This window comes from Parambassis ranga, chromosome 5, assembly GCF_900634625.1.
Source record: "Parambassis ranga chromosome 5, fParRan2.1, whole genome shotgun sequence".
NCBI lineage: Eukaryota > Metazoa > Chordata > Actinopteri > Ambassidae > Parambassis > Parambassis ranga.
The window spans coordinates 29,910,328-29,930,919 of NC_041026.1; the positions used below are offsets into that span (position 1 = coordinate 29,910,328).

At 42.2% G+C, this 20,592-nt stretch overlaps 2 protein-coding genes across 2 annotated transcripts; one reads left to right on the top strand and one right to left on the bottom strand.

The window, feature by feature from the left end:
• The first annotated feature begins 413 nt into the window (after positions 1-413).
• cyb561d1 (cytochrome b561 family, member D1) lies at positions 414-6,812 on the top strand. Its single transcript, XM_028407250.1, has 3 exons — positions 414-748; positions 3,076-3,113; positions 4,905-6,812. The coding sequence occupies exons 1-3, from the start codon at positions 592-594 to the stop codon at positions 5,409-5,411; spliced, it is 702 nt and encodes a 233-aa protein (XP_028263051.1). The 5' UTR covers positions 414-591; the 3' UTR covers positions 5,412-6,812.
• A 2,558-nt stretch (positions 6,813-9,370) lies between these two features.
• On the bottom strand, positions 9,371-20,082 carry zbtb40 (zinc finger and BTB domain containing 40). The gene is made up of 12 exons (XM_028406021.1): positions 20,007-20,082; positions 19,280-19,446; positions 17,865-18,277; positions 17,598-17,788; positions 16,872-17,070; positions 16,415-16,786; positions 16,121-16,327; positions 15,881-16,045; positions 11,108-11,322; positions 10,812-10,968; positions 10,487-10,719; positions 9,371-10,300 (listed from the first exon to the last, which is right to left on the bottom strand). Exons 2-12 carry the CDS (start codon positions 19,429-19,431, stop codon positions 10,082-10,084), a joined length of 2,523 nt encoding a protein of 840 aa, XP_028261822.1. The 5' UTR covers positions 19,432-19,446; positions 20,007-20,082; the 3' UTR covers positions 9,371-10,081.
• Between the last annotated feature and the right edge of the window lie 510 nt (positions 20,083-20,592).

Genomic DNA, 20,592 nt, shown 5'->3' on the forward strand with positions numbered 1-20,592 from the left:
CTCAAAAAAGGGCAACACAGCAAGTGAAAATGCAAAAATGTTCTGACAGACTAGAAGCCAGAACTAAACAGCAGGAAATTAAGGTCAAGTGAAGCATCCTTCGAAGATAGATTGAAACCAGGAAGTGGAACCAAAGCAAGAACTATGATGATAATGATGTGGATACTACGTGGGGAACAATTAGCTGTTAGCATATGGAAGGCAGAGACTGTAATGATAACAAAACTGCTATCAAACGAGTTTTCCATCCGCGGTCTGACCGCTTTTAGCTCACTTTCTTTATTTAGTCAACACAGGAAGGATCATTCAAAATAATTTTTTATTTAAACACATTTCGTTGGTAGCATGAAGGAATAAAATACACACGATGCTGAAAGCACACCGGAAGTACTAGCATGTGTTGTTGTGGTATTTGTCGCTAGCTTGACTCAGGTCAGCCTCCCCAGTGGCTGCTCAGCTCTTCCTTCTTCCCTAACGACGTGATCATGGAGCCCGTGTTGTCTCCCGGCAGCGTCCACGCCGCGTCTCTGCCTTTCTGCCGAGCGTTCACACCCGCCGCTGCTAGGTAGTCGGACAGGGTGGGTCAGCAGCATGCGGTCCGATGTGGAGTACAGCCCGGTGGGAGAGGGGCTGGGGATGCGGGACTTCTGGCTGTACGTTTGGCTTCGGAGAGTGGCCGTGATAGCAGCTCATGTCACCGGTCTTGGCCTGACTCTCGTCATCTCAATGCTGTCCAGACCCGGAACCAGTGAGTACATACATGGAATATATACCTGCTATGCCAACGACTACATAAAAACAATGTTCATATTCACTAAAGAGGATAAACCAATACATTCACAATACAACATACATTAATAAGTAATACGTGGTTCAGGGTTTATGTAGTTGTACTTGCTTGGTAAATATCATATTAAATGCTTGTAAATGCAATTTCCCCATTGTGGGACTAATAAAGGTTTCTTAATCTTAATGAATGCTATCGCCTCATTTAAAGGTTCCAAATGTACGAAGGGAAAAGCGGATAATAGCGACACCCGTGGCCATTTAATGAACCGCAGTTTGTGTAATAAATTATAATGTGTCAGAGGTGACAATAAAGTTAGGTTTATTTGAATTAAACATGTCAGCCAATCTCAGATACAGAGCTAAGTTACAGATGCCCATGCATTGTTTCCAGCTGTTATAGTGAACTATCCATTTGTATATATTGAAATTTTGTTATTAACATTAGATTACAAGATAAGCTGTCTCAGGTCAAAACATGCCAGTCACTAAATTTTATGTATTTAAATTATATTTGCATGCTAAATTTTCCTATTTGCTAAAATGCGACATGTACACAGCTAGTAGCTATAGTTAGCATCACAGAAATGAGCTAACTATGATATTTGTTACCAAACAGTTGCAAGACTATGCTGCTGAGATACAAGCAGGTCTCAAGCAGGCACTTATGTAAACACACTGCTGTGTGTTAGGTCAGTGTCTCACTTTGGAATGAATGTACTGCTAGTCTTCTAAATAGAAAATAATCATGTGACACAAATACAGGAAATTACTTAGTAAAGTGTCTTAACCATTTTTGGCACTGTGCATTAATGAACTGACTCCATATAAGACCAATGTTGCTACGTTAACTAGCTAGCTGATGACTGTCCCTGCCCTGTGGAAGACAACATGCCTTGTTCCTGTGCCCAAGACCAAACATCCAAGCACACACAGCGACTACAGACCAGTTGCTCTGACTTCACATGTGATGAAGTCTCTGGAGAGGCTGGTCCTGAAACACCTGGGTGCTGTTGTGGAACCATCGCTGGACCCCCTGCAGTTTGCTTACCAGTATACAGGAAGGGACAGAGTCGCCTGTATCTACTGAGGAGACTCAGGTCCTTTAACGTCTGCCAGACCATGCTGCAGATGTTTTACCACTCGGTGGTCTCCAGCGTCATCTTCTACGCTGTAGTGTGCTGGGGCAGCAGGATGAAGACGGCCGACACCAACAGACTCAACAAGCTCATCAGGAAGGCTGGCTCGGTGCTGGGAGTGGAGCTGGAGTCTGTGGTGGAGGTGACGGAGAGGAGGATACTGAGGAAACTCCTCAGTATTCGTAACAACACGTCTCACCCCCTGCAGGACACACTGCTGTCCTACAGGAGCACATTCAGCGGTAGACTGAGACTACCGAGGAGCAGCACAGAACGCCACAGGAGGTCCTTCCTGCCAGTGGCCATCAGACTGTATAACTCCTCCCCTTTCTGTAGGGAGAAGCGCTAGATAATCATGTCAGGCATCACTGTCATTCCCTCCACTGGTCTATATTTATGTTTACTTAGCACCTTACATCTCCATATTTGTATCCATGTATCATATATTGTGCTCATACTGCGTGCTGTACTCTTATTTTGGATTATAGTGACACATACTCTTATACTCTGTACTTAACTGCATTTAATGTAACTTGATACCTCTGGCACAAGAATTTCCTTCGGGATTAATAAAGTTTTATCTTATCTTATCTTAGCATGCAAATATGAGCTAGTGTTGCACAGGGAGGCAAGACATTGACATTGGAGCAGGCATAAATATAATTTTGTCATTTCTTGTTTCATTTTCAGGGTAAATTAACCATTTTCTTTAGAAGTTAATCTGCTAATGCTTTAATGGATTTTTTTAAATATATAAAGCAAATAAATAAGTTTAAGTGTGGCATTTGCTATTTTTCATAGGTGTCATACTCTTTACACCTCTCAAACCTTGTAATTGTTTAATTAGATCATAAACATAAATGGCTATTAGTGATCTTATCCTTTTTTTAAGTCAGTCAATATGTTTTAAATGAAATGATCATTCTAAGAGTGACAATAAACACCAACTTTTTGTATGTGGAACACTGCAACGTTTATTTCAGTCAGTTTAGATTGAGCATTCAGTGTGCATGTGCTGTGCAATGTGATTATCATACTGCAGGCAGGTAATGGAAACAGGTTAGAATGAGCCCTAAATCCCTTCATCTGCTGCTGTTATTTTAGAGAGATTTGGTTACAGGTTTCTCACTGCATTCTCTCTGTGTTTCAGGTCTGTTTTCCTGGCATCCAGTGTGCATGTCTGTTGCTGTAAGTATATAGCCCTTATATGATGTCACCTCCACTACTTTTACTACACTCACATACAGAAGGAAGAAACATCTTTCTACTGTAACTGAAATATTTAGCTGGTTAAAAAGGAATTAGTGAGGTTGTAAAAAGCAACACAGCAGAGTTTATTGGGGGATTTGCTCTGATGTTCCCCCTGTTGTTAATGCTTATTGTGGCAGGAGACTATCCATTAATGGCATAATACATGTATATTTAATTACATTCTGATATATAGCTAAGCAAATAATGTATCACTTAGTAATCCAATGCAAACTGCTGCATCCTGCTCTTTATTAACTCATTATATATGGGCACCAACCATCTTTGCTGTAGTAGCATATTTTTTGTGCTAATGCACAGTCGTGCTAGATGTGGGTTTGTGTTTGCCAATCACTGTAAAAATGGCTGCCATCCATAGATTTCTGAAGAATGGTTCCAGCTCTGGCTGATGCCACCAGAGTCCAGTAAAAATCGCAGTAAATAACCCACATATGGGTAAAGAGGTGGAGTGTGAGTGTAGCTGAAATGGCATACAGGAAGCTTGAGATCTGAGTCAGCGCTTGCTGTGTTCTTAATTATGCATTATTATTATTGTTGTTAATAATAATAATAATAATTATAAGAAATGCAGAGCAGATAGTGGCCTAGCAGTTAAAATAACTGGCTAAGGCTGAGATGGGGATAGTCTTAAAAAAGTTTGGGATTTCAAGGTAAATAAATTGATAGCAGAGATGGCACAAGCGAACTTGGCAGAACTACAGTGAGTGGCACTACCGTGTGAGTGTGGGTAGGTCAAAGGTTTAAAATACTCTGTTTTAACTGGTAGGTTTAAAATGAAACTGTGTGGGTAATATGATTGTGTGTTCCTCTATTGTCCCCCCGAGGGGAAATTATCATTAGAAATAATAATTTAACATGTTACCACAAGCAGGACAGAGATAATTCCATAATAAGGAAAGCTTATCATGCAGTATATGTTTCCACTGGCGTCTCTTCAGTTAAATATGAACTCCCCTGTGCACACCTAAACATTCCCTCTTCCTCCACACCCTGGATTCTTTGTGTCTCTGGCTTTTTTCCACTGTGAATAATAGATAGAGTAGTGCGCACTAACATGGTCTAAGTGTGTTGCACTGTGTCAGCTATCCTGTTACACACTGACCTGACACTGGAGTGGCAGCTTTTTAACGTCAGAGTTTTCACTAGAACGTGGTGACTGGGTCACAGTGCGTCATCGCCTCCAGTCAGTCATTGGTGTACAAACATCACGCCTCTCCTGTCAGCGACGGCTCTTCCTTTCAGAGCTGGGAACCTTTGATTGATGTGGGTGTTTTTTTTAATTCTATTCAAACCACACAATAGAACTCTGCTAGTGACTCATTGCTCACTTTGTTAAATGACATGCACAGCCTGCTGTTAGAATACTGTACAGTTCATTTATTCAGTGAAAGCTTTGTCTCCTGTTCCAGTGTAAAGGCTGCACATTTTAAAGTATTTTTCTTCAATAGTTGCCCTCTGTAATATGTAAAGGTGTTTTGATTGACAGTCACAAACACTGAGAACAAGCTGCAGACTGTCACTTTGGAAGGAAGCCACAGAAATGATAATAATAATAATAATACACCTGACAGAAAAGAAAAGAAAAGAAGGAAGAAGGAAAGAAAAAATAGAAAAAGAAAAGACAAAAAGAATGAATGATGCATGATTTAGAGTCACCCTAACCATCAGATATGTAGTCTGTGTATAAAATGTGAGTTGATCTTTTTGCAGTACTGCCTGTGCATGACTGAAGGCATCCTCCTCTTCTCTGCCGAGGGCTCTCCCTTCTGCTTCAAGTCTCGGAAAGGTAAAGTCCGCCTGCACTGGTTCTGTCAGGCCCTGGTCCTGATTGTTGCAGCCACTGGGCTGGGTTTCATGGTGGCCAGCAAGAACATATCAGAGCGCCCCCACCTGGTCTCCTGGCACAGCCTATTGGGCATCTCCACACTGGCTGCCACACTACTCCAAGCTGCGTGCGGCATCTGCGTGATGTTCCCTAAGCTGCTGCGCCTGTCGTCCCCCCCACCTAGGCTGAAGCTGTACCATGCCACCTGCGGCCTGGTGGTCTACCTGCTAGCAATGGTGACCGTGATGACGGCCATGTTCTCAGACTGGTTCCAGGCCACAGTGAAGGGAGTGGCGTGGTGGGCTTTCCTCCTGCTGCCCCTCTTTCCCGCACTGGTGGTGATGAATCAGATCACTAACGCCTACCTGCCTCGGAAGAAGATGAGCAGTTAGGATATAACATGGAGAGGGATATTGGTCACCTGATTTGACCACTGACAATCACATTTATATTTATAGGAACATTTATTTCTGACAGCTTTTATCCCTTTGGAAGAATGAAAGAAGGTCTTGTCCTCATACCTTCTGAGCCAGTACATCCATTTGACCTCTGACTCACATGCTAAGCAGGATATGTGGCTTTAGCTACTAGATGCAGCCCTGGAGTGTCCATTCACCTCCTCTGAGGAGGAATTATCGGCATTTTAGGGCATACAGGGGCACACGTGGTATTTACCAGCCTGTAAATTCTCTTATTTATTTATGTATGTTTTTTTGTGTCTGTAATCACTTCCTAAAGGTGCTACATGAAGATTTTCAACATGAAAGTTTCATCAAACTTAACTTTTCAAGTCAGTTCAAAGTACTGATCAGATACTGTCCATATAAAAATACATAGAAATAAAATGTAATGTCATAGAGCTACATTTTTTCAGCTAATCCAACAACACTTTATTTCAGATGCTCCACATTTTAAATAAAAATACAACTGATTAACACTTAGCAACGCACCATCTGAGAGAAGAGGCGTTAGCGCTGTGGGAAACGGCTTATGCCATCAAACTCAGAGCGAGTTGTGTGACATACCATCTGCCTCATTCGGTTGCTGTGAGAGTGTCACACTGGGGGTCAACAGGGGCCCCTTGCAGAGGTCCACAACACATTGATGCCAGCTGATAGATAAAGTTAAATGTTTTGCAGATATTTTTGTCAGGTGGTGGCAGGAGATAACTGCAGCTTTTACACAGTGGGACTACATGAATTATAACACTATAAACAACTACATAAAATATGTCCTTACTAAAACTGAGCTCATGTTAAAAACTGCATGTATCACCTGATTCATATATCCAGTGTGAACTGTCCTGTTCTCTGTGTTCCTGTTTTCTGATCATCTTTTTGTTTTTATATTTTATGAAAAATGAATCTGCACTGATGCTAAAGTCATGTTCAAATTTAGTACCCCTTCTTTTTATTCAGTTTTTTTTGTGTGTAAAAAAACTATAAACTATATAAATCCACTGATCATAGTGGGCAAATACAACCTCAGACAAACAACATTACGTAACTTTTTTCACTGTGCCGTGTGTTCAATACTAAGTACCCTCATGATTATGAATATAAGTCTAATCCTAACCCTTCTTCAGTCTTCTTCTCATTGTGCTGTCACATTAACACTGAGCATGCTCAGTGAGGTCTGTATCTGTATGTGTCTTGGGGTGATTTTTCTGGGACATCCACTCCTGTGGAGACTGACAGCTGTCTTAAATGTTTCCACTTGTGAATAATCTTTCTCACTGTAGAACGTTGAACTCCAAATAGTTTGAAATGGTTTTATGCGTCTTTCAGATTGATGTTCACGAACAGCTGCTTCTCTAACACCATTGTTTCTGTCTTTCTCTCTTGTCATTGTGTTAACACACACCTGAATGTTCCAGAGCAGCAAACTGTCATCTGTTTTAATAGAGGTCTGTACACCTGCTGATGATCAATTCATCAAGGACTGATGATCAGCAGCACCTGCTGCAGCTCTACCAGTTCAATCCTATGGGATGCAGTATGAACATGTTTTATTCTTTTTGGCTTTTGTTTTGATAAATAAATAATGGCACAGTGAAAAAAAAAGTTTGATGTTATTTGTATGAGGGTGTTTTTGCCTAATACTAAGACCATGAGAGATGATTGTGTTTATTATGTTTTTACACAAAAGAAACACAGAATTAACAGAGGTGGTACTAACTTTTCATCATGATAGTATGTTGTTTTGTCATAAAAGTCCTAAAAATGTCATCAGTCTCATAAGGATTATTATTATTTTCCCAGCTTTTAACAATAGGCACTACCAGAGTCCTGTGTATGGGGCACACAGTGAGGCTGTGGAGGCTACCTGACGGGTTGAATGTAGGACACAAACACGTTGCTTTGCTCTGCAGTTTTCCAGAAAAGCAGCTGCAGATGGTGTTATTTAAAGCCGCAATAATCAGGACGATGAATGTGGACTATGTTCAAAAGCCGATGACCTACTGGATGTACTGATCTTCCAGCACAGCAGCCTCTTTTCTTCTTTATGTCTTATTTAGCAGGTGCATATGCAAATGAAATCAGCAGTGTTTCCTATTAAGGCAACATCCATTTGTGGTATATGCTGTGAAAATGCCATGAATGTGTAAAAGTCTCCTCCGGTGTGGCTCTCAGTTTGTAGTAAACTCAGGCCTGTATGAGCCCATTCAGTTTATAAAGTGGCTTTGTGTTTATCTAATCCTGTGAGCTCTGCGTGACAAATAAAACACAAACTGTGATGAGTTGGAATAATTTTTCTGTTAAGCTGTATTTTTAAGAGCGCATAGTCATCTCATGAGCGCCCTCTAGGTGAATTGGAGCCAAATACATGTATTACAATGGCATTGACAGTCTTTTTCTAGGTTGACATCATTAAAAACAAATCATCATGCACATGCCTTTCTATTATGCAAAAATGTTACATTATTTAATTGTATTATGTATTTATATGTATTTATATATTTAAACAATTAATAGAGAAATAATATAATATATAATATTAATATGTCACACTGTAAATTAGAAGTAATTACCAGTGACTATTTCTGATCAGTGAAACGCTATTTTAATAATTGAATGGTTTTTTTAAAGGTCAAAAATAAGTCATTCAAAACTTTCTAAGAGGTGAAATAATCTACAGTGTATTTAAAGCTCCAAATGGTCTTCCAACAAATGTACACCTGTGCAACAACAATAAGTCTTAAAACCTATATATTTACTAACATTTTATCACTTCCTGTTTCCTCCTACTGAAGTCAGAGGGATTTTTTTTTGTTCCACACTAAAAATGGAACAAATGCAGTCAGGGGGAATCAGACGTCATCAAGGCGTTTGTAGATTGTAGTTTGTTGATGAGTTGACCTATAAACTTGGTGATGGGGATGTGAAAGTCATGTGATCATGCAATAGTTATTGTTAGGGATGTCCCGATCAGGTTTTTTTGCCTTTGAGTCCGAGTCATTTGATTTTGAGTATCTGCCGATACCGAGTCCCGATCCGATACTTTCAAGATTCTCTATAAGATCAATAAACTAATTTCTAAAGAACATTTAACACTGGAAAGGCCCCCAATCATCAACATTATTATTATTATTATTGTTATTATTAATGATATTATTATTATGAGTAGTGGTAGGCCTATTACCATGGCTTATCTGAGCATAGTCAATGGAGTTAAGTCAAACCAACTAGCACGTCATGAGCAACAGAGCCGAACAACACGCACTCTCTGGGAGTGGGCTCACCTGTGAGCACATGTGCTTGTGTGCGCACGCGTTTGCATGTGTGTACGCGCATCAGGCCACTGCAGACAGCTGCAGTGAATTTTACAAATGCCACCATGTAGACAGAAACACATAGAAACTGACAGCAGAGATGGCACAAGAGGACTGGGCAAGAGAACTAATGGGTGGCGCTGCAGCGAGTGCCGCCAGTGAGAAGGCAGAGAACTTCACTCGTACAACGCGGACTCTCTCTGAGAGCAGGTTCTATACATGAGCATGTTTAGTGTCGTGGTGAATTGTGGAAAAGTGTTGAAACGGTGTTGAGCAGCTTCACAGCTCTCTGTGTTGCTGTAACGTCCAAGCCCTGCAGCGCTGTGACGCACCGTGGCGACGCAGACACCAAGCTGACCGTGGTCTGCTCAGAACATCCCGTAAACGTCACACAATGAGTTAAAAAAATAAGAACTACCTGTTGATTTGACACATTTTAAGACAGAAGCCGCGGGCCATGTAAAGTCCGACGGCCTTTATACACTACGACGCACCGGAGTGACGCCTTTTGTCATCCAGTCTCTTTGGCAGCGAGAGGGAGAGAGAGAGAGAAAGAGAGGAAAACAAACCAGCATGCAAATGTAATTTATCGTGGCAGAAAAACTTGTAATTTATGCAATTGATTGATTTATTGTTTATCGCGACAGGCCTAGTCATACCCCTACACTACAGGAAACAGAGCCACCCTGCACAGAAGGCGTTAACTTTGAGAGCCTCCGAGTCCTGATCGGGAGGTAACATCCGATTCCGATCGAGTCTAAAATCACGTAATCGGGCCCGATTTCCGATCACGTGATCGGATCGGGACATCCCTAGTTATCGTTAATAGTGTAATAATAGTGTCTTACTCCTATTTAGGCTTTTGGACAAATTATAAAAGTGATGTTTATTATCTTGCTGAACAAAGAATTTTACACTTTATTTTCTGCAAAAACTTAAATGGCAAAGAAAAAAAATCATGTTGGGTTTTTTTTTGTTTTTTTTTTTTTTATCAAGGATACTTGTCACCTTTGTCCTACAAAAATACTGCACTATTGCTGCACTACATGTCGTGCATTTGTGAAAGGCCACAGACATGAAAGTCTAAAAAAAGTCTTTCTGTGGGTATAAATAACTATTTTAACTCCATTCTGGTGAATATAATAATGAAGTCTTATCCTACAATAAATACAATAACATATACTATGACAGTTCATAGAGTTTTTCAGTCATCAATAAAAAGCTGCGTACAGTGTACAAAGTAGAAATAGCAGCTGGATCATGTGATACTGTTCTGTCTGTGTAGTCCTGTTAGGAGTCTGCACCTGACGCTTCGCCTTCACAGATGAAGGTGACGTTGCTGTTCACCAGGTCGTACATGTTCACCTCCACCACCTCCGATGACGACCTGCCATCCCTGTCCGCCAGAGCTACGAACACCGGCTGGCCCGCTCCCTGCTGCTCCTCAGGCAGGACAGTGGACTCTGATCCTGCCTTTCTGTCCTCTGAGGGACCATCATCTGAAATCACCTGTTTGGACAGAGAGATGGTGGACTATTTAGTGGTTTATTTCATTCAGTTTTAAACTCTGGGTCCAAGGTTTCATGATGATTTAATATATGTATTATATACTCATGGATAAAAGCAGGCTTATCTACTAAATATTTGATAAAAGTCAGTGCATCAATGAATGTTCTTGCTGGCAGCTGTTCTCACCGTGTAGGAGGTGGAGGCCTGCCCCTCCTCGCCACTCTCCTGCTCCTGCTGGGCCTCCATGTGGCAGGCGAACAGGTGCTCCTGCAGCTCCAGCTGGGAGTTGCTGACCAGGGAGCAGAGGGGGCAGCTGAACACCTCGCTGATGTGCTGACTGCTGATGTGCTCCTGCATCTCCTCCTCCCTGCCGAGGATGTATGGACAGAATGGGCAGCGCAGCGCCGATGCCTCTGTGCCTGCAGGATGGACACATGAGATCAGACACTGAGAAAGAGGCAGCGGTGTGTGGAGGCTTCACAGCGCTTAATAGCTGCTGTGCGGTGCTCACCTTGGTGCTCAGCAGCTTGGTGTTTGGCTAAACAGGTGGCACTGGGGAAGAACTTGAAGCAGATGTCACACTGGACAAGAGTCTTGAGCTGACGGGTGTGGTTGGCAAACACATCGGGGTGGTTGGTCCTGTTGTGGTACCACAGGCCTGACAGTTGCTATGGCAACAGAGGAATACACATGAAACTAGAGAAACATTTATATCTAATATAGATGTATTTTGCCCCTCAGGGCCTCTGCAAGAATTGTTTGTACCAGGCTGATAAGATTCAATGTGACCAAGCTAGCCACTCCTACCTGGTATGACTTGTTGCAGAGTTCACAGCTGTAGGGCTTGGCTCCCATGTGTGTGCTCTTGTGTTTGTCCAGCAGAGCGGCGCTGGTGAACACTTTGCTGCAGGTGGGACATTTGTGGAACTCTTTAGGGTGAAACTCCTGGATGTGCTGCTGATGTTCTTCCAGGGAGGAGAAGCTGAGACAGCACCTCTGACAGTCATGAGGCTCCGACAAGTCTGACAGGGAGAGCAGAACACACTGTGATGACCTGGTTGGCTGTACCGACTGTTACTAGAGGACATGTAAAAACGTGCTAACTTTGACAGCACTAATGTACATTAACATCCTGCTAACATTACTGCTAAACTCTGACATCGTCTTTTAAGAAATCTGAGTTTTGCCATATAACAACTGTAAGAAAAACAACAAGAAAAATATTAAACAAAAGACAAAAGGGTAGCCATGATTGTGTTATTCCCATAGAGGTGCAGCAGTGAAAAATGATGTCTCATATGGCTCAGAGAGTTAATGTGTCTTTATCAGGGAAATGAGTGTGTCCGCATGAAACAAGGAGCAGTGAGTTACAGGAGCACTGTAAGTGTTTTAGAATTAAAGTGCTGATAGGTAAGTGGCATAAGTGTCCTACAATGAAAAAAAAACACAACGAAAAAAAAAAACACCACAGCAACCACAGCAGCAATGATTAAGACATTTCATAATGTGGGTAACAAAATCATGCGGAATAAAACTCCACAACAGAAAACTAAAGAGAGAGAGGCAGCAAGGTTACCAGGGACAGTCATGTTTGAATGATTAAACAAAATCCTGCCTGGTAACTCACAGTCTAAACCAAGAATTTGTGGAGCCACATTCAGTGGTGGAGAAGAGGGAGACACAATGAGTCCTTGTCTTGTATTAATATATGCTGAGATGGGTACGTATATTTTTGGTTTGTTATGAAACTACAGTAGGACAAATTAGGCCGTGGTGCTAAAGTGACTCAAAGAAGACACTGATGCTTATGATCCTGGCTTTCTCGATGCACTGAGAGGTTTTTTTTTAACAGAATCACATCTCTACAATCCTAATTTCTTAGAAGTTGGGACACTGTGTAAAACATAAATTAAAACAGAATACAGTGATTTGTAAATCTTATAAACACATACTGTATTCCCAATAGAACATAAAGAACATATCAGCTGTTGAAAAAGACACATTTTAACATTTCATGGAAAATATGTATATTTTGAATTTAATGGCAACATCACATCTCAAAAAAGTTGGAACAGGAAACAACAGGCTGTAAAGTAAAAAGCACAAATCAAAAACAAATGGAGGAGAATCCAACAACTAATTATGTGACGTGGCAACAGGTGAGCAAAATGACTGGATATGAAAGGAGGGTTTCAGAGAGGCAGAGACTCTCAGATGTAAAGGATGCTATTCCTCTGATCGGAGACTCTATATTAGGACAGATCAACTTGTCTCTGGAAACAGGATATGTACCACAGGCTTTTAAAACTGCTGTGATCATTCTGATAAAAACCGTAAAAAAACCTTAAAACCTTAAAAAACCTTCACTGGACCAGGACGTCTTAGGAAACTACAGACCGATCTCCAACCTCACCTTTATCTCCAAAATACTCGAAAGAGCTGTTGTAAGTCAGCTAAATGACCACCTGCATACAGTCTGCTCAATGCTTTCCAGTCTGGATTCAGAGCCCATCACAGCACAGAAACAGCACTGCTCAAAGTCACTAATGACCTCCTCATGGCATCGGACCGTGGACTTGTACTCATTCTACTGGATCTCAGTGCTGCCTTCGACACAGTAGATCATCGCATCCTGCTACACAGATTAGAACACAAGATCAGGATTTCAGGAACAGCACTGCGCTGGTTTAAATCATATTTATCTGACAGATTTCACTTTGTTCATGCTAACGATATTTCTTCCACAGGTACAAGGGTTAATCACGGTGTTCCACAGGGTTCTGTGCTCGGACCGATCCTGTTCACCCTCTACATGCTCCCTCTAGGAAACATCATCCAGAAGCACGGCATAAACTTTCATTGTTATGCTGATGATACCCAGCTGTATTTATCCATGAAGCCTGATGAAACAGAGCCGCTAGTCAGACTACAGGCGTGTCTAAAGGACATAAGGGACTGGATGTCCTCCAACTTTTTACTATTAAACTCGGACAAGACTGAGGTCATTGTTTTTGGACCTAAACATCTCAGAACTAGTTTATCAGATAGTACTTTCTCTCTGGATGGAATTACTCTGGCCTCCAGTACGACTGTGAGGAACCTTGGAGTTATCTTTGATCAAGACATGTCGTTTGTCTCATATTAAGCAGGTCTCCAAGACCGCTTTCTTTCACCTGCGTAATATTACTAAGATCAGGAGCATCCTCTCTCAGAGTGATGCTGAAAAGCTCATCCATGCTTTTGTCACTTCAAGACTGGACTACTGCAACTCTTTATTGTCAGGATGTCCACATTACTCCATCAACAGCCTGCAGCTGATCCAGAACGCAGCAGCTAGAGTTCTGACAGGAAGCAGCCAAAGGGATCATATCTCTCCTGTCCTAGCGTCTCTTCACTGGCTCCCAGTGGACTCAAGAATACACTTCAAGATCCTTCTTCTAACCTACAAGGCTCTTCATGGACTTGCTCCATTGTATCTGCAGGACCTGATTGTACCATATGTTCCTAATAGGACACTCAGATCTCTGAGTGCAGGTTTACTTGTAGTTCCTAGGATTCATAGAAGTAGAATGGGAGGACGAGCTTTCAGCTATCAGGCACCGCTACAATGGAACCAGTTACCAATCTGGGTCCGAGAGGCAGACACTGCCTCCACCTTTAAGACTAGACTTAAACCTTTTCTGTTTAGTAAGGCGTACAGTTAGCCTTAGACCTAGTGTGTTGCACTTAGTCTGGCTCACACTGGTCTCAAGACCTGGATGATGACCTGCAGTCCGGCCCGTGAAGTCTCTCTTGCCTTACGTTGTCGGGGGGCACAAACATGATCCTCTGAGCAGTTTCCCTCTCACCCTCTGACCTCTCCTCCACTCTCCTTAGTCTGGCTCATACTGGGTAATATCGTCTCATAATCTGTGTTTACTGTCTTCCTCGTAGTTTTGTGCCTTGCTTTTGCTCTCTCTCTGTGTCTTTACAGGTCTCAACACCCATGCTGACCTGCAGTCCGGCCCCTGAACTCTCCCTAGGCCTATGTTGTTGGGGGGCACAAACATGATCCACTGAGCAGTTTCCCTTTCACCCTCTGACCTCTCCTCTACTCTCCTTAGTCTGGCTCATACTGGGTAATATTGTCTCATAATCTGTGTTTACCGTCTTCCTCGTAGTTTTGTACCTCGCTCTCGTTCTCTCTCTCTCTCTTTGCAGGTCTCCAGACCTGCATACTGACCTGCAGTCCGGCCCCTGATCTCCCCTGTGCTCATTGACTTCACTAGCCCCTGCTGCTCATCTTTACTTTGATTACTATCAAATTACTATTCCTACTTATGGACTGACGATATATATAGTTATCCATTATAATATAATCACTGTTTCATCTTGCTGTCATGTTTGCTCTGTACTGTATCATGTTTGCTCCTCTATCTCTCTCTCTCTCTCTCTCTCCTTCTCCTTCATCCTCTCTGTCCTGTCTCCCTCTTCTTCTCCTCCTCTACCTGGCCGACTAGCAGCAGGTTCCCCCTTAATTGACGGGTCCTGCTCAAGGTTTCTTCCTCTTAAAGGGAGTTTTTCCTTGCCACTGTGCTCTTAGGGAAGTTCGGGTTCTGGGTCTCACGCTCTGAGTTTCTGTGAAGCGCTTTGAGACAATTTCTGATTGTAAAATGCACTATATAAATAAAACTGAATTGAACTGAATTGAATTGATCCAGAAACACCACCATCTTCTCTGGGCCAAAGCTCACCTAAAATGCTCTGAGGAGCAATAGAGAGCTGTTGTGTGGTCACATAAATCATGATTTGAAATTCTTTTTAGAAACCATGGACATCATGTCCTGCAGACTACAGAGGAGAGGGACCATCCAGCTTGTTATTAGCAGACTCTTCAAAGGCCTGCATCTCTGATGGTATGGGGTTGCATTAGTGGCTTTGGTGTGGGCAGCTGACACATCCGGAAAGGCACCATCAATGCTGAACAGCACATAAGAGGTTTTACAACAACACATGCTCCCATCCAGACATCTCTGTCAGGGAAGGCTTTACATGTTTCAGTAGGACAATGCTAAACCACATACTGCATCCACAACTGCATTGCTTTGCAGGAAAGAGTCTGGATACTTAACTGGTCTGCCTGCAGTCCAGACCTTCCACCAATAAAAAACATTTGGCGCATCATGAATCGACAAATTCAGCAATGAAGGCCCAGGACTATTGAGCAGCTAGAATCCTGCATCGGACAAGAACAGGACACCATTCCTCTCCTAAACCTCCAGCTGCTGGTCTCCTTCTTCCCAGATTTTTACAGGCAGTAGCTAAAAGAAAAGAGGATGCTACACAATGATAAGCATCACCCTGTTCCAACTTTTTTAAACATGTTGCTGCCATCAAATTCACGTTTTACACAGTGTCCCCTTTTTTGGAATTGTATAAACAGTTTATGTTTGGAAATTTGTGTAGGACAGAGAGAATTTTAGCTTATATTCTGTATTTTTAAGTGATGCATTTGGAAAGATCAATGTCTGGTTGTGATGAACTGTGATTTTTTTTTTACCACAGTCTCTAGTAACATGATGATGGAACTGTGCGACTCACTGTGAAAGGTGTGCAGGTGTACGGTGAGTCCACTAGCCTGGCTGTAGCCTTTGCCGCACTCCCGACACACGTACGGCCGGTCGCCAGTGTGTGTTCGCACGTGACGTGTCAGCTCTATGGACTGAGCGAAGACAGCCTTACAGTACTGGCACACATACATCTTACCTAAAAAACACAAAAGGCACAGTAACAGAAAATCCAATAAGTCGCATTAAACAGGTGTGTGTGTGTGTGTCTTACCCTCTGAGTGCTTCTTCTTGGTGTGGTATGCGAGCGCAGCGGCCACGCTGAAGCTCATGTCACAGTGTTTGCAGCGGTACGGTTTCTCTCCCGTGTGCAGCCTCATGTGATTCTTCAGAGACGAGTTGGCGCCGAACTTTGTGCCACACTCCTCGCATGCAAATGGCTTCTCTTCAAAGTGCTCCGTGCGTTTGTGGTAAATCATACCTGAAAGATGACAGATCTTTAATCTAGAGTTTATGTGTTACAATCAGAGAGCAGGTCGGCGCTCTCCCTGGATCGGCAGTGTCTCACCTGATGGGTGGGCGAAGGTGCGCCCGCAGAGGTCACACGCCACCTTCTTTTTAACCCGTGTGTTGCGGTGAGCCTCTGCCTGGTGGCGCTGCAGGGCGCGCTGGTTGGCCAGCTTCTCGGGGCAGTGCGGGCACTGCTGTTCACACTCCTGTGACATGGAGCAGCGCTTCACGTGGGCCAGCATTCGACACTTGTAATCAAAGTTCTTCTTGCACCAGCGGCAGGAGTAGGGCTTGGACTTAGAGGAAGGGGACGAGGAGTCTGTGTTTGCATCTTTCTCGTCTTCTTCGGCCTCCTCCTTACTGTTTTCCTCCTCTACCTCTTCCTCCTGCTTTTCCTCATTGCTGCAGCTGCCCTGCTGTTCTGACTCAGCTGTGAAAGATGGAAATGAAATTCTTTATTAATAAGAGGAATGGATACGTTTGATCACATAATCAGTGTGAGTGCTTGTGTCTACCCCCAGGCTGCTTTGTGTTCCTCTCGGTCTCCTCCAGCAGAGAGAGCAGTGGTTCGGGAAAGGAGGATGAGGTTTTCTGCTGAAGGGTCCAGAGCAGTTTAGGGAGCGCTGCTTCACTGATCAGCCCCTCTTTCACTCTGCTCATCAGCTTTTCCAGTGCCGAGCTGGGATCTGCCTCCTCACAGCACTGACACACAATCTGAGAAAGCACAAACATTTCAAATGAATAGTTTGTATGCCCATATATACTAATTACTGCTACTTGTTTGTTTATTGTTATATCTCCATGACTTTCAGAATAAAAGGCTTGCAGTAGAATAATTATTAACAATACCATCAGGACTGAGATAGAAGGCCAATAAGGAAGTGGCTCCAAAAGTGAGTAAATCCCACTGACTGTATAACAGATGGACAACACGGTCCCACCTCCACCCATTGTACAAAAATAAGGCCAAATATTTTGCTTATGGGCATGACTATGTTTTAGTTTCCGTTGGGTCCAAGTCCCATTGACTAACATGGAGAAGGCATTTATGACCATTACATCAGCCAGTCACCAGGTGTTTTGACATCATTTTTGGGGGCTGTCATGTCATCCATTTTTATATACAGTCTAGCATCAATCCCCATAGATTGTAAATCCATAGATTTGTTTTTTCCCTTCACACAATATTAGGTTTGGATCATTAACGGCATGGCCACTGATAAACCCTTTCCAGGTCTTACCTGTCTCTCCTCCTCTTTTAGGCTGCTATGTGCTGCCTGACTCAGCAGCTCTAGGATGGACGACATTTTGGAGAGGATCTCCACGAGCTGAGAGGAGTGTTTCAGAAGAGCAGACTCATCAGTGGAAACCTGGGCAGCTGGAGTGTTGTCTTCTTCGACTGCACTCTCTGAGGATTTGGTTTCTTCAGGCTCTGTGGACACAAATGGAGTTTGAATGCTGTTGTGTATATTATCAGGCAAAAATAGGCTTTTAACATGCAAACTAACCTGAGGTGCGAGGGAGCTCCACACATGCTCTTTTACATGGTGGTTCCTCTGTGTTGTCCCTCTCTGGCTCAGCCCCATCCTCTACCTTTTCTTCAAATGAATTGTCCTTTTTGGATGATTCTGTCCCTTCAGAGTTCACAGTCTGGACTTTATTGATCACAGTGAGGCTTGGTGTTTGTGTAGAACTGACAGACACTGGAGGATGCTGGTTCACCAGGTTATTGAGGACGTTTTTAAAGCCAACTGCTACGTCAAACATCTGTAGGCTGTCCGCAGCAGCGATGATGCGACCAACGTTGTGTTTGCCCAGGGGCAGCTTGCCGGTATAGACCATGTCCAGGAGGCAGCCGAACTCCTGCGAGGAAACCACGGATGTGTCGATGGAGATGGTGTCAGAGCCATCCAGGACAGACCTGACAAGAGGCGATGTGGATTCATATCACTTTTCTATATTCAAGACTAGTGTTGGGTTCCAACATCCACACTTCCATACCATTTAGTATGCCAAAAACAATGCATGCAGTATGCTAAAAGTAACATACATTTTGAGGCAATTCTTACCAGAATGCTGTGCACAGAAACTGCTAACAGTACGCTATATGAGACTACAGAATGAACATTAAATGTCATTCATTGGTCCGAACGATGACTATGTTTAATAGTGGTGATAATCAGGACACATGACTGAGCTGTAGCTGGTTTTTAGCAAAGCCTTAGTTTTTGTTCTTCATGTGGTCATATTTAGGCTTCAAAATCATAAAGTTGTGTTCAGTTGTTAAATGTGCTGAACAAAACCTGTGAATATCATAATTATTATATGTTGTTTATTCTTTAATAATCCAATAGCTGATAGAATCCTGTTTTGCTGAGGAAAACCATGAGATTCTAACTTGGCATCTGTCATCGTACATACAAATGCAATATTACCAACAGTATGAATATAGATATTGGAATGGACTGTTTAGACCTCTGTGTCTGGGTAAGACTGTTGATCCATCTAGAGATACATACTTATTTAAATACTTTCCTTTCTAACCGCATATTTGTGTAGACAACTGATGAAAGCAAAACTCTACATCTAGTTACCCATCTAGAGGGCACAACAGGGAACTATAAGAATGTCTGCATTATTTACTCATCATATAATTAAGAAATTAAGAAATCCTTAGTCTGATCTAGGCGTTGTTTTCCACTTCATCAATATAACAGATCCCATATGACTATACTTTCTGATCTCTTAACAACAACTTTGACACAAGTCCTTTCTCCATACTGCCCTTCTCTTAATTCCTGAGGATCAGGTCAATAATAATAATAATAATAATAATAAATACTTGTCTCTTGTATCCAAATCCATCTCAGTATTTCACTAACAACAACTCAGTCTCTGTATGGTTTTTGTTTTGAATAACTACCTGAAAAGCAGGCTAGAGGCAGCCAGCACCAGTTTATGTGCTCTGTGATGGCTGTCTCCCACCAAGATGGTGCAGTCACAGAAGTGGCCCTCCTTCCTCAGGGCCCACAGCTGCTGCATCAGCTGGCTGCTGTAGTTCGGTAGTTCCATCATTTTGCATCCGTCTCTCTGTGTTGCGGAGAAAAAGCAGACATCAGTTCAGCAATCAATATATTTATTATACATATATGTCAGAATTTGGATTAACTGGTAGAATAGTGCAGACTCATGTAGCGTTTTGGGATGGATAATACTACTAGCCTCCATATTCTGCAGCTAATTATGGGAATAATTATGGAAACGACTACACGAATTCTATTTTGTAAGCCTAATGAGTACGAGTATTTGTTAAGTGTGTGTGAAGGTACCCAGCATATTTATTAATGAATGAAAATTGTCAACAGTCAGCTTATGTCTTTGTAATGTTTACAACGCAAATGGTCCACATTTAACTGGCAACTTTACAGGTTTTCTCAAATATCGACCAGTATTTACAAGTCACCTGCAATGCTAAATATCTGTAGCAGTCTGTATATCAATAGTGTTAGCATAACATGCTAATATAATCTAGATAATACTACTAGTTGATGTTATGTCGGTGAAACACACTGGAATACGGGGGTAATTATAATATAATAAACCCCAGACGGCCATTCGAGCCGCAGTTTCCAGTCTGGGGAAGGCTTTACCTTGAATTATTCAAACGATCCGTCTCTTTATTTAAACTTCTCTGCTGAACAAATCTGCCGGGCTCAATAAAGCTTTAGCTATTTTGAAAATGGCGACATGCGGTCCGGCAGTCAAATGAGTACACTTCCGGTCAAAGAAAGTCCACTGTAAATCCGACGACTTTGTCTTTTTTATCAGCATTAATAGAATTCTGCCGAGTAGTATTATCAAATAAAACAATTAACACGTTTGTTGGTTTGTCTTTTTATTCAAAAATGACGCCAGGCGGATAGACTCAGCAGCAGCGACGCACGTACCACAAACCTTTAATAAAACGGAACCATGTAGATTGTTATGTGGTATTTAAAAATGTCATCCCAGTTCACATATTAAATGCTCATGTTCTGTATGTATTTGATCATATTCAATCTTTTTTCAAAAGTAAGTTAGTTTTGTTTATGTCTCCTGTTATTTTATAACAGGTTGTGGTGATTATTTGCCATTTTTGTCTTGTGTCTGGTAATTTATGTTTTTGGTCAATTTCTCTGTATTCCTTTTCTCTTCTGAATAATTGGTCATGGGTTGACTCCAACCACGTGTTGCTAT